Source organism: Stegodyphus dumicola, chromosome 7 (genome assembly GCF_044657685.1).
Source record: "Stegodyphus dumicola isolate Sdum_Otavi_A_Nest chromosome 7, ASM4465768v1".
Classification (NCBI taxonomy): domain Eukaryota; kingdom Metazoa; phylum Arthropoda; class Arachnida; order Araneae; family Eresidae; genus Stegodyphus; species Stegodyphus dumicola.
The window spans coordinates 35,248,733-35,262,727 of record NC_140774.1 but is presented as its reverse complement, the minus strand read 5'-3'; the positions used below and the strand labels follow the sequence as shown (position 1 = coordinate 35,262,727).

Sequence of the window (13,995 nt, the reverse complement as noted above, 5' to 3'; positions counted from 1 at the left end):
CTAGATTTTAGCGGGTCCAAAAATCCTCTTGTTATATGTTATAAGCCTGTTTTTATTCTCTTTGTAAGGTAATTTTTTTCTCTTCGTCACGTGCCTTCGTAATGTAATGGTACGGTAGTCTGAAGATACTGACTGTATGACTGTACTTAGAATGTAGAGCCCTTGAAAGAAATTTATGCTTACTACTGCAAACTGTTTATCAGGCCCCTTGTCCATGAATGTCTGTAACAGATGAAACAACTGATCGTAAATCACCAATTGAGTGAATAAAAAATCACCGATATTTTGGACTAATGGGATTTTGGAACTAAATGGGTTTTCGGTGGAGGTTTCGACTGACTGCAGGGATTTTCAGAAGTTTTGGGCTCAGTAAAAGAAGCTCATTATGGGAGATATGGGGCAGGCTGGAAAGGCTGACTTCATAGAGTTTTGAGCGTTGTCTTCCACGTATAACATAACTAACGCAGTGTTTCCTAGAAAATTTTCCACGTAAACATTCTCCTTCTTAGGCAAATAGCCTGGATATGCTGTGCAAAAAATTTTCCAATCAACCTTAATTTGGAACACTCACGACCAAACTGTCCTGTCCATTGTGACCTTTGAAATCTATCTGTTAAAGCTCTTTAACTGCTGAACATACAAAATATTGGCTGAAGTGAGTATGAAATAACTCCGTCTATTTAATGTGTGAATAATGCCATATTGTCTTGCTGAATCTTACCGAAAGTTTCGATAAGAAGTTGCTAATTTGCACATTTACATGAAATCGTCATGAACTATTCTGAAACTGCAAAAAGAAAGTGGTGATTTTTTTCTTTTGTTTCATTTCAGGTTTATTCCTTCCGACAAGAAGGCATTCATCACGTGTTTGTCAATGCCCAGTCTAATCGCGGCCTAGCTACATCAAATATTTCATTGGTGAGTATGAATTAAAGTTTTCAAATATCGTAATTTTAAATATGATGATCGATACAAATATCACAATTGTATTGTTTTTTCGTTTTACATGAATGTGATCCAATTTCTCTTAGAATATCCTAACCCAGGACATCCCTTTTTTAGGCAGATAGTGTTGGTATGCTTACTCATAGTTCAAAAAAGACTAAATTTATTAAATTTTATCCGAATCAAGTACTATATTGACAGAATGGTTTTAAATCAAGCAGATAATTTTATAAAAATAGTTTTTTTTTTTTTTTTTTAATTTTGTACTTTTGCTATTTAACTTTTTATATGTTACCAATGGTGTTTAAAACTCAGTTATTTAAATGCTCAGCAGGTTTTGATCAGTCAAATTCTAAATAATATGTTGACCTTTCGATGAAAAATTCACTGAGACCTTACATGATAAAGTTACTGACCAAGGTCACTTTTTTTAGTTTCTCCAAAGAAGCCAAACAAGCACCCCTTGCTTGGCGTCTCAAATTCTAATAGATTTTCTAACGTCTTTTCGTTGTCACATTGGTGTTTGATTAGAGATTCCCGCAAAATTTTGTGTTAAGATTACTTTGAAATTTCAAAGATATTTTAACTGTAGTATTTCACGTGGAATATGTTTTTTTTTTTTTTTTTTTTTTTTTTTTTTTGCAACAAAATTTGTAAAATTGAAAAACTATTGTAAAGATGTGGCTAAATGTATAATTTATTAATATAATAACCTCTGGAGACGCTATTTGTAACTTTTTTGCTGAAAGAGATTCTCATGCCTTCATTATGTCCACAGAATTTCATAATTTTCTGATCACTGATTTCGCTTGTAGGCGGCTTTGAAATACGGTTCTTTAGTTATAGACACACTGTATATATATATATACACACAAATAAAGTGAAATATTTGATGAGATTTAAGCAACAGTATGACTTAAAGTATTTTTAAGTATTTTTAATTTTTAAAAGGTTGTAATGTGTAACGTAATGTTACGAATTTGGTATTTAAAAAGCTAATGTTAGTTCAATTATAAATTAAATGGTTTTATTTCTCGCGCAGTGCAGCGCGTGACGAATATTAAAAGAAAGCTAAGCCGGAAAAATTAAAAATACAAGAGCGCGTGCGTTAAATTAATAAAGATCTCTTTTTGATTTCGAGAAAGTACTGGAAAATTCTAGCGCGTGATTTTAAAATCTTATAAAAGGAGGAAAACATCTCAGTTTGTAGTAGTTGCTTAGTTTGTTGTTGTTTAGAAAACTGCCGTTGTTGATTATAGCGAATTCGCGGATTAGCGTTCTTTAGCTGTTTTGAATTACGTTCTATTGTACATTTAAGTAGTTAAAAGATAACTACTGTGAGATATTGTGATACTGCATGATAATTTGAGAAAATTTAAGCATTTCTGTTGTGATAATAATAAATTTTTATTCATTTTTCATCGGACTTGTGCATTCATTTCATAACGAACCCGTACGCACGCAACAATTTTTGGTGTCAGAAGTGGGATTTGAATGCCAATAACAAGAGGGATGGAAGAACAATTGAGACAGCTCATTACTGCTTTTGCTGCTTTCCAAGTAAAGATGGAAGCTTGCCAAACATCTTTTAAAGAAGAAATGAAATTGGGCCAGGAATCCCTCAAGGAAGAAATGAAAACGGCACAGGAACAAATGAAGTTGGGCCAGGAATCCGTTAAAGGAGAAATGAAATTGGGCCAGGAATCCGTTAAGGAAGAGATGAAATCTCTTAAAAATGAGATGAAAGCAGGTCAGGACGAAATGAAAAGAGAAATTACCTGCGTAATAGAAAATAAATTTGAGGCTATGGAAGGCAGAATAGACGCGGTTGAAACTAAAGTTGGACAAATAGAAGAAAGAGTTTCTTCGGTAAAAGAACAAGTAGAAGAAAGAATTTCTTCTGTAAAAGAACATATAGAAGAGAGAGTTTCTGCCGTCGAACAACAAATTGATGATAGGGTTTCTGCTGCCGTCGCCAAAGAAGTTGACAGCCTAAAGAAGTGCATAGCGACGGTAGGAAACAATTCTGAAGGTTTCAAATTTTTATCGATGCCTGCTCGTTCCGTTCTGAAACTATCTACATATGATGGGAAGACCTCCTGGCAGGTGTATAGGACACAATTTTCTATCGTTGCGGATGCGAATGGATGGGATTCCCAAGCTAAGGCCTGTCATCTCGCCGCTTCTCTGAGAGCAGACGCAGCGGATATCCTGCAGACGCTTCCCGAAAATCAAAGGCTAGATTTCGAAGCTCTATCCGGCGCTTTGGAGCTGCGCTTCGGCGAGAAATGTTTAAAAGACTACAGCAGGCTTCAATTAAAATCCCGTCAACAGAAGCCCACCGAAACACTTCAGGAGCTCGCCACGGATGTTGAAAGGCTGTCACATCACGCCTTTTCGGAATGTCCGACAGAAACAAGAGAAATCCTGTCGCTGCAATATTTCATCGACGGCATCCGAGATACTGAAATACAGAAAGCACTGCGAATGGCAGATGTAAAGGATGTAAAAAGCGCTCTGTTGTACGCCGTGAAATTGGAGGCAGCCCAGCAAGCAACTCTTAGGGATCGCTACCCAGTCAGAGCTGTGCGAGTCCACGACCCAGGGGACCAATTGATGGCTCGTTTAGATGATTTATCCAGACAAGTCGATGCTTTGATACGGAGTAGCAGTGAGAACAAAGTGGCTGTAAGATGTTGGAGATGTGGTTCTGAAGGTCACCTACGACGGCATTGCAGAACACCCCAGGGCACGATAATAAAACGGATGAGTTGACAAGACCAGTGAATGCTTTAAGACAGAATATTGGTGAAACAAAACCGACCCTAAAGTGCTGGAATTGCGGTGTTGAAGGCCACCTAAGAAGGAACTGCAGAACTCCCCAGAGCACGGAAAATAAGGCATACGATTTAAACAGACAATTAAATGCCACGGAAAGGAAAAGGACTGACAAGAAACCAAAGTGCTGGAACTGTGGAACTGAAGGCCACGTACGAAAGAATTGCAGAACACCCCAGGGTACGAAAATTGAGATAATTTCTGAGCAACGACGCAGGAAACAAATTAATGACCATATCAAGGAACGGAGGTTGCCAGATAATGAAAAACCCTGTTTTAAAGCGCTTAAGATCTCTATAGTGAGTGGCAACAATAACGGACTGTCCATCAATGGGAATATCGATGGAGTTCCTTGCAATATGATCATTGACACAGGAGCTAATGTTACCATCATTAGGAAAGATTTAGCTGAACAGTTTAAAGATAAACTTATTTGGACGCCATCCTGTGTTACCCTTCAGACTGCGTCTGGTGACAAGATCGACATAACTGGGAAGTTAAACGTAAACATCACGTTTGGAAGTGCCGCCTACCATCACACGGCATATGTGGCGGATATTACAGATCCATGCATACTCGGATTGGACTTTTTAAGGAAATACAATTTTTCCTTAGATTTCAAAAACAATAAGCTGCTTTCATGATCTGAAGACATGACTATCCATCCTAAGAAGGGATCCTCACCTGGAAATGCCGACGCTTTGTCCGAAAGAACCAGCTCGAGAAACAGACGAAATCATGCTAGGGTCGAAAAGAAACACCAGACTACCAGCTATTCTTCCTCTCAGATGCTCTTCGGTCGAGACCTTCGTCTGCCTTGTGACCGCCTGTTTCATCGCTGTACGGATGCGCCTTCATCGCCTGAGGAACACATCCAAGATGTCAAGGCCCGTTTTGAAGTGATGCACCGTTCCGCACGAAAGCGAGTGAACTTGGCGACGGAAAAAGTGAAGACCAGATACAACACGAGAGCTGCTGGACATAGATCCAACGAAGGAGACAAGGTGTGGTTGTGGAACCCGATTCGACGAAAAGGAGTCAGGCCTGATTTACAGTCACCTTGGGATGGTTCGCACACAATCCTAAACAGGCTAAATGACGTCATGGTTCGGATCCGTGAGTCTTCGAACTCTTATGACAGGTTAGCTCATTACTATGGCCATAGTACGTAATGTAAATAATTGTAAATAGTGTAAGACCATGGTCCTTTTTGTTTTTAAATGTGTATTTGATTTGATTTGTATTTAGTATTTGATTTGCATTTAGTATTTGATTTGTATTTAGTATTTGATTTGCATTTAGTATTTGATTTGTATTTAGTATTTGTTTTGTATTTAGTATTTGATAGCATTTGATTTGTTTAAGTTAGTTATTGCATTTATTGTTTATATCGTTTGATATTGTAATGTAATGTTTATGCCTCAGTTGCATTTATGCCACAGTTGTAAGTTTAGCTTCCTGTTCAGGGATTGTACTGCCCGGGACGTGCAGTCCTTGGGAAGGGGGCAGTGTTACGAATTTGGTATTTAAAAAGCTAATGTTAGTTCAATTATAAATTAAATGGTTTTATTTATCACGCAGTGCAGCGCGTGACGAATATTAAAAGAAAGCTAAGCCGGAAAAATTAAAAATACAAGAGCGCGTGCGTTAAATAAATAAAGATCTCTTTTTGATTTCGAGAAAGTACTGGAAAATTCTAGCGCGTGATTTTAAAATCTTATAAAAGGAGGAAAACATCTCAATTTGTAGTAGTTGCTTAGTTTGTTGTTGTTTAGAAAACTGCCGTTGTTGATTATAGCGAATTCGCGGATTAGCGTTCTTTAGCTGTTTTGAATTACGTTCTATTGTACATTTAAGTAGTTAAAAGATAACTACTGTGAGATATTGTGATACTGCATGATAATTTGAGAAAATTTAAGCATTTCTTTTGTGATAATAATAAATTTTTGTTCATTTTTCATCGGACTTGTGCATTCATTTCATAACGAACCCGTACGCACGCAACAGTAATGTATATAAGCAGCTATAAAATGTGTGCATTGCAATAACAGTGTTCTAGACGTAATAGTGTTTTAAATATTAAGCATGTATTATCAATTGTAGAAATGCTTTAAGCAAATAATGTCAATGCAGTTGTAATATGAATCACACAATGTATCTCATTGCCCTTGTTTGGCCCTGTAAAACCATTATTTGTTGTTTCAATAAATGCTGGATCCGGGCAGTTGGTTGAGAGTGAATTCCCGGAGGGCGCTTTGGTCCGTGGGACTGTCCTCCGGATGATTCCGGCTCTGGGTTTGGGCGCCCGGCACTATACCAATTAACCTCAATTGTAGAGGCATGGTGCCCACGTCCTCCGTCGCATGTCGCATGTCTATCTCACGAACTCAAGCGATTATTCGCTGATTAATTCTTAAGATTCTTCAACTTCAACTGTAACTTAAAAGTACACAGCGCAGAATCTTACAAATGTAAAAACAGTTTATTTCTCTTTAATTTCCCAAAACAAATTATTTAGCAATCAGAAACTGATACTTGGGCACGACTGTGCGGATAATTGTAAACGTAAACATGTTATTAAAGGCTGTGTCATTGAACAGACAATCTGTATAATAGAAAATTTAATCCGAGATGCATACCTGATTTAATTTAAATAATTGATACTAAATTTAATTACTGTATTGATATTAAAATAATTTATATTAAATTTAAATAGCTAAAACCCTCGTAAGTAAGTTATGTACATTATTGAATTTTTCTACCATTACTTCTTTGGCTCTCATAAGTTGGAATTCGAATTAATTTAAGAAAGGGAAATGTTCTTTTCGTTTCACACGTCTCTATCCTGTGTGAATTATTTATTTGCTTGGATGACGAATATGTTATATATTCGTTACGTACATCGTAATCTTAGTTTATGTCAAGTAAATTAATTTTTATTTAATGACTAATTTTAATGAAAAGCTTTAAACTAAGATCAATTAACATAAAGAAACAAGTCTCTATTTACTTTGCTTTTTTCAGCAATATTAAACTATATTTTAGTAAAATTAAACGTTTTGCCTAATGTACTTGCTTATATGTATGTAAGTTTTTCAATAATTAGACATATTTTCTTTATTTTTCATAGATTGCCATAGCAGAAATCTCTCTGTTGGATAAGCTACAATGCTCTATTTCCACACTTTTAGCCATTCCGGTAAACTTTGAAATTGTGGCTGTCGTCGCCAGTAACAGAACACCAGAGTATAAACTTAAATGCGACAGTTTATTGTACAACGGGCAATTAACTGAGACTTCTCCGAAGGAATCAGGTAGATGTAGCATCTTGAAGCAAACTGTTTCTTTAAAATTTGAATCTGGAGGAACTTTTTATTGTAGTCTTAGTGTTAATATTGGAAAGAAACGTGACACTAAAAGGTTAACAATTAATGTTTTACCTCGAATAAAGCGTACGGAAATCATAACACCAACTGTAACTTCAACTGGCACATTGACTTCCATATTTCTGAAGATCTTACCATCTTTAAATTTTAGAAATGTAACTGTCCAATGGACTATTATGAGTAAGAACGGTGTTACTATTTATGAAACACATGATGGGCTTGGAAAAAATTCTATAACTTACGCTTTCCCTTCAGTAGGAAGTTTCACGATTTTGGCGAATGTTTCGAATTTCCTTGAATATGCAGAATCGAAGACTGTGATAAATGTGCAAGATGCTGTTGCAGATGTGAGAATTTTTCCACCGGGAAGAACTTTATACTCAAAAATCAATTCACCAGTCTACTTTTCTGCAAACTATGGTAAAGGTACAAATGTTCGGTGTGTATGGACATTTCACTGTATTACTAACATTAATCATCATCTACAGAAATACAAAATAGATGTTTTAGGATGTAGTGTTTTTCAGCGGTTTTATGCCATTGGAATGTGTACTGCATCTGTAACTGTAGGGAATGATGTGAGTGTAGTAAGTTTTTCGAAGTTCTCCAGAATTTTTATTGAAGAGACAATTTTTGTTCTTCACGCTTTTGTACCTGAAAGGATTAAATTTGGATCGAATTTGAACCTACAAGTTTTCATTCCACACTCGTTTCAAGAAGCGTTTGTTGAAGTTGGTATGAACCATCAAACATTCGAAGTTGCTTATGATTCAAAAACTTCTGTCTATAAATCTTTGCTTTCGTTTAATATGCCCAAACTTCAGGTCATCAGAGTGAGAGGTTTTAATAATGTCTCTAGCATCGTCCAAAGGTATCCTATTTTGGTAGTACCAGATATAGGACTAATTACAGTTCATCAATGTGGATGTTTTGCCGTCGGCTATCCTGCACAATTCTTGGTGCGAATTAATGGTAAGTAAGAAAATTATTTTAACTTTTTAGTCAGTTAAAAGTATCATTTTAAAATAAATTAATAACTGTAATTATTTATACATATATTAGTAGGAAGACCTTTATGGGTTTTCATGTGCTCCGTTTTATAGTAGCAGACACCGTTTTCGATTGGAACAACCATTTGAATACCAAAGTAATGTTCTTAATTAAGCAGATTAGTCGTAGATCTCAGGAGGGAATTAGCCGGGCTTTCATCTGCATGGAATAAGAGTCTTTGTGCTTGTTTTTACTGTAACACATTTGAGGTAGATTAGGTCAGACGTTGCCACTTTTGTTAATAACAGTCTGATGACCGCAAAAACTAAAAGAGAAATGAACAAAAAAAAGTATATAGAGATGAAATGTTAAAAAAAAAAAATTCTGAAAGGTTTCAGATTTTAAATTACGTCTAAAAGGGCGTTTTTTTAACATTTTGTATGTTACCTTTATTTATTAAATACCGTGTTCTTCGCACTTAAACAATAAAATTCAGTTCAACAGTAATATCCCAAAATTACTTTTTAACGAGCATATCCTAGGAATTTCCGATATATAGTCTCGCGCGCTGGAGATAAAACTATTGACATTGCCATTGCTCGCTTTGAAATCCTTGAGTTTGTTAAGCAAAAATTCGTTCAAGTTTTACAAAATATGAAATCGATAATAAAACAAATTCCAAATTTCAAATTTTGGCTTCTAGATGCTCATAATAGGCAGGAGGATTACGTTATTCAAAGGTTGATGGCTCTAGGTACCGTTATTTTATCACAGTGCGAGAAACATACATACATTTATGCAGATCATTCATTATTTAATTTCTTTAAATATAATACAAGGCGATAATATTTGGTGGCAACAATTTGGAAAGTGAAACGACGCTTGTAGTGAATCAAAGAACAGTTCCAAAACGAAATTAATAGTCGTTTGGGGCAAACTGCCCCTTTGGACTAAAAAATTAAAACTGATAAAAACAAATCGAAACAGATAAATATTACAGGTAATACAAACTATATGTATGAAAATATAAAATTACACATGAGAATCAGTAAGAACAATAGAGAAAAATTTTAAATGAAGGTAGATTTTTGGTCAGGATAGGAGCACAAGGAAAGAGGATAATATTAAATATAAATATATAAGCATTCGCTTCATTGATCGATAAAGCGTATGAAGTTTATTCTGTCATTTGCCCTTCATTTCTAAATTTCCATAAATTTGATTTTATATATTTTGTACTTAATTAATTTAAATATAAAAGTCAGAAAATTTAATATTTTGACGTTAAGCATCTGGTACACATTGTGATTTATACAAAGTAAGGCTTCAGCACAAATTGTTTTTAATCATTTTTCAATTAATTTTATTTCTGTGAATATACTTTAATTGTGAAAAACTGTGCACTTGTTTTACTTTCTCATCCACTTTACACACATATATAAGTGATAGATATAACAATATATGTATAAAATTATGTTTAATTACAATTAATATATAATTTACTTAATTATATTGAAAAAGATCTATACATTTAATATGTGTTATTTCTTTGCAAGCGGTTGCCAACAGAAATAATAAAGGTATATGATTTTCCTATAGTAAGAGTTTCATATTTATTCAGTGATGCAACTGTAATATTAATACTAATAATATTAATAATATTACGATAGAAATAATTATGATTTGCTTATTAGACGGAATAAATTTGGGAAAATGTTAAGAGCATATCAGTACTCAAATTTGTTGTTTCCAGTTTCACTTGTCTCCCTGTTATGGTGCGCCTATTGTTGACAAGAGCCTTGAGCACCATATAGTTGGAGCTCGATTTTAGCTCAGTTCCGCCACCAATTTTGAGATAGCACCCAAGAGGACAGGTCTGAAGGTCTCTCCCCCTCTTTCCTTACCAGCAACTTCTGAAGAAGACTTTCGGCTCGAGGCATATTTAGAGTATCCCAATTCCGCACAGACACTATAAATTTACAAACATTCAGGCCTTCTTCAGGGTTTGAACTCGGGCTCTTCGGTATGGCAGTAAGAGTCACTAACCACTATCGCGGTTGGGTTACATACTCAAATTTATATTTTATTAATACAAATCTGAAGTTCAACAACAAGAGCTGGTGATGCGTTATTTCCAAAACGTTGAATTACAGGACCGAATCCTCTACCACTTAATACGATGCTGGAAATAATTAACACATGGTGGAAGAACTGAAAAGCAAGCTGTATGTAACATATTCTAAGCTGCTGAATAAATTATACAAAATCTTACCATAACATGAGTAAAAATTATTATGCTTAGTACTTTTCCTTTGATACGTAAAACCTTTTATGGAAATTCAAACCTCATAAAATGATAAATAATGTTTTCTACCTTGAAGAAACATTCATTTAAATGACACTACTCTTCAATGATTCCTTTGGGTCATGGATACGTGACATGTGTCTTATCTCTCGCTTCATGATGGGTGAAATATCGATCTAATTCTTGCGATACATCTGTTCATCGCTGTTGGTTATGATGGTGGAATGAGACATTGATCAGGCCATCAGCTGGCGAATGTCTTATGGGTAAGCGCCTAATTAGTTGCATATTTTCACCAGCGAAATTCTTGTAAATTAAATACGAGCCTTTTTACCTTGGAAAATCCTCATCTAGTTAATGCAGATGTAATCTAACTAACCGTATCTAATTATGATAAGGTCGTTATATATAAGTATAATTAATTTGGAACTAACTGAATCCATATGGTCAAGTTGAACAGGTTGATTAAAATTTGAAATCAGTAAATCTACTGTAATTGTCTTACTTTATAGCTCGGGAAAGTAATAAGTATTCGGTAAATTCTAAATTCATTGAAATCAAGATTCCGAATAAAGCTAACGATAAATAATGTTGTCGCAAACGGTCGTCCTTAATTAATCCTGGAAAATTTCAATAACCCCCGGTAATTTATGTATCCCGCCGCCCCTTTGTGCTCTTAGACGTACACATCTGGAGGGGGATACCAGCTCTGGTTCTCTATTTGGGTCAAGTTCATGGATCAGTTACTCGTCTACACTTTAATAAAGTGAACTGCTAGACCACGGTCCAGTACCTCAGCAAAACGCTGGATCGCAAGCAGCACATTCCTCGCCCGCTTCCGGTTCCCACGGGCCACGGTTCGACGGTCATTCTCGGAGTGACATGCTGGACTGCCGGACAGATTAATTTCCCACGTCTTTGTTCCTCTGTCCGTTCCACCACTTTTCCCTACTCTTGTCAAAGGCCTTGAGTGTAGGTACTTGCATTTTCCTCGCAGAACATGGGACGTGAACTGTTTGCGAAGATTGGAAGATGCAATGCTCAGTGTTTCGTGCAAGAGTGCTGTGTATTTACCTTTGTTCTTCCGGTTAGAGAAACGGCATTCCAGAGATAATTCGAAATCTTTGGCATGTCATCCGTGTTCTAAATGTGTGAAATTCTGTGAGCGTAAATTAAACTCGGACAAATGGGAATAAATAACTACAAAAGAATTTTTCAAACTGAATTAAATATTAGTGTATACATATATTAAGAAACATAGCACATTTCTGAGAAAATACAATACAGTAAATTATGCTTTTGTTATTTTGGTAAAAGTACCTTTCTATGTTAGGTTCTATGTTTCTATGTTAAGAAACCTATCTTCTCTGTTAACTGACGTCTAAATGTATTACTTTTGTGATACGAAATAATATAATATAAAGTATGAAGTTAGAAAAAAACTTGAATAGTAATACATATGTAACAAGAAAAATATGTCACAGTTTGCAGATTTTTTCCTTATATGATCAGTGTACAGGTTATAGAAAGTATTATCAATGTACAAGTTATACAAGTGTACAGGTTATAAAAAGTGGTACTTGCACTTTCCTCGCAGAACATGGGACGTGAACTGTTTGCGAAGATTCAAAACTGCTATATTTCTTTTTTATCAGGTAAATTCGAGCATTATTGATTCAATTATTATTAAGTATTATTGATATATAAGTACCAGTAATAGCCAACTTCTAGAGTGTTGCCATTCAACAGAATTTTCTTTTTACTATCAACAGTTTGCCATTCTTTTATTCATTTTACATTTAGTTACAAACATTCAACAGCATCTTCAGTAACTGTTCGAGTTTCTAAATTTAATGCTTTTGGTTTTATTTAAAAAGATCTGAATGTTAACTGACAGTTTTCACAGCTCGGCTAAAAAGTGCTATATTTTTTCAAATTATTAACAGCAGCCTGGGCATCAGTTTTGAATTGCAAAGATATGACTGTTTGCTCTGGTTAATTTATCTGCCCTACTGAAGAATTTCAATTGAAATTTTGTTTAAAAATATGTAAATATGTTATGTAAAGTAATTTTTGTGTAAACAAAAGGAGCTTTTCTAATTTTCAGTTATACTTATGTTACAAAATTATGGCAGGTAAAAAATACAATATAATCATTTTTATTAAATGTACGTATATTATGAATATAATGGTAACTGAAATCGACAAAGTACATCAAACCCACTTAATGTCTGAATTAACAAACAGGTGTTTAAAATTAATAAAGTAAATGGCAGATGAATGAATTAAATAATGCAATAAGAGCGTATTTTTTCAATTAGGCAAACCGCAATAATACAAAATACAACAATAAATGTATAATAGTAAATGATAATGAATATATGTTTTAATAAAAAATCATAATAATGTATTCTTGCAATAAAAGCTGGAATAATAAAGCGTAGATAATGAATCCACATACATCTATGAGAAATAACGAAATGTTAATCATCTGCATCAATAAGATGTATGTAGAGACTATTAAATAGGAGAAATATTACAAAGAGTGTGACATTATTTAGCGGATAATTTAATCTTAGGTCACTGAAATATCCTGAACTCGCATTATTCTCTTATGACTAACGTCTCGAAGAGGACGTTGCCGTTAAAAATTTCAAAAATTAAAAAAAAATATTTAATAAGTAAGGGCCTAATAAACTCTGTTATTAGTCCAAAGAGACAATTTGCCCTGAAGGACTATTAACTTCGCTTTGCCATTTTGCGTTGGAAACTATAAACAGCGAATCACTTTTCAAATTGTTGCCACCAAATATTATCGCCCTGTATTATATTTAAAGAAATTAAATAATGAAGAATCTGCATGAATGTATGCATGTTTCTTGCATTTTGATAAAACAATGGTACCTAGAGCCATCGAAATTTGAATAACGTAATCTTCCATAGAATATGGGCATGTGAAAACCCTAATTTGAATTCGAAATTTGTTTTATTATCGATTTCAGATTTTGTAAATATGATATCGATAATAAAACAAATTTCAACGAATTTTTGATTAAAAATTAAACGATTTCGAAGCGAGCAATGGCAACCCTGTACGAAAAAAAGCATTTTTATCTCCAGCGCGCGAGACTATTCTAAAAATATGTTCATTTTAAAATTATTTTGTAATATTGCTGTTGAACTTGCTGTTAATAAATAAAGGTAACACACAAAACGTTAAAAAAAACTCCCCTTTGGACGTCATTTAAAATATGAAGCCTTTCAGATTTTTTATCTTTTTTTTTCAACACTCAAAAGAATTGAAACATTCCCCATTTTAAATGAGAAGCGAGAAGAATCATTTGTCCGTCCTCATCTAATACTCTCACGCAAGTGAATGAATACAGCTGCACTGTTGCCAAGTAAATCTTTTAGAGCTCGTGATAATATTATATCTTCAGAAAATAACAACAGGCTGAGATTTTTGCATATATTTAATTAAAAGAAAAAGACTTTAATAACGACTATTTAACAGTGCAGTTTTTTTCACTT

General features: G+C 34.4%; 1 protein-coding gene across 1 annotated transcript in view; it reads left to right on the top strand.

Moving 5' to 3' along the window:
- The window catches only part of LOC118188978 (polycystin-1-like protein 1), a 601,848-nt gene that overhangs the window by 146,471 nt on the left and 441,382 nt on the right, over positions 1-13,995 (top strand). The window contains exons 3-4 of the mRNA XM_085820080.1: positions 832-918; positions 6,914-8,141. Of these exons, the coding sequence (XP_085676206.1) occupies positions 832-918; positions 6,914-8,141 (1,315 nt within the window). The remainder of the gene's footprint in view (positions 1-831; positions 919-6,913; positions 8,142-13,995) is intronic.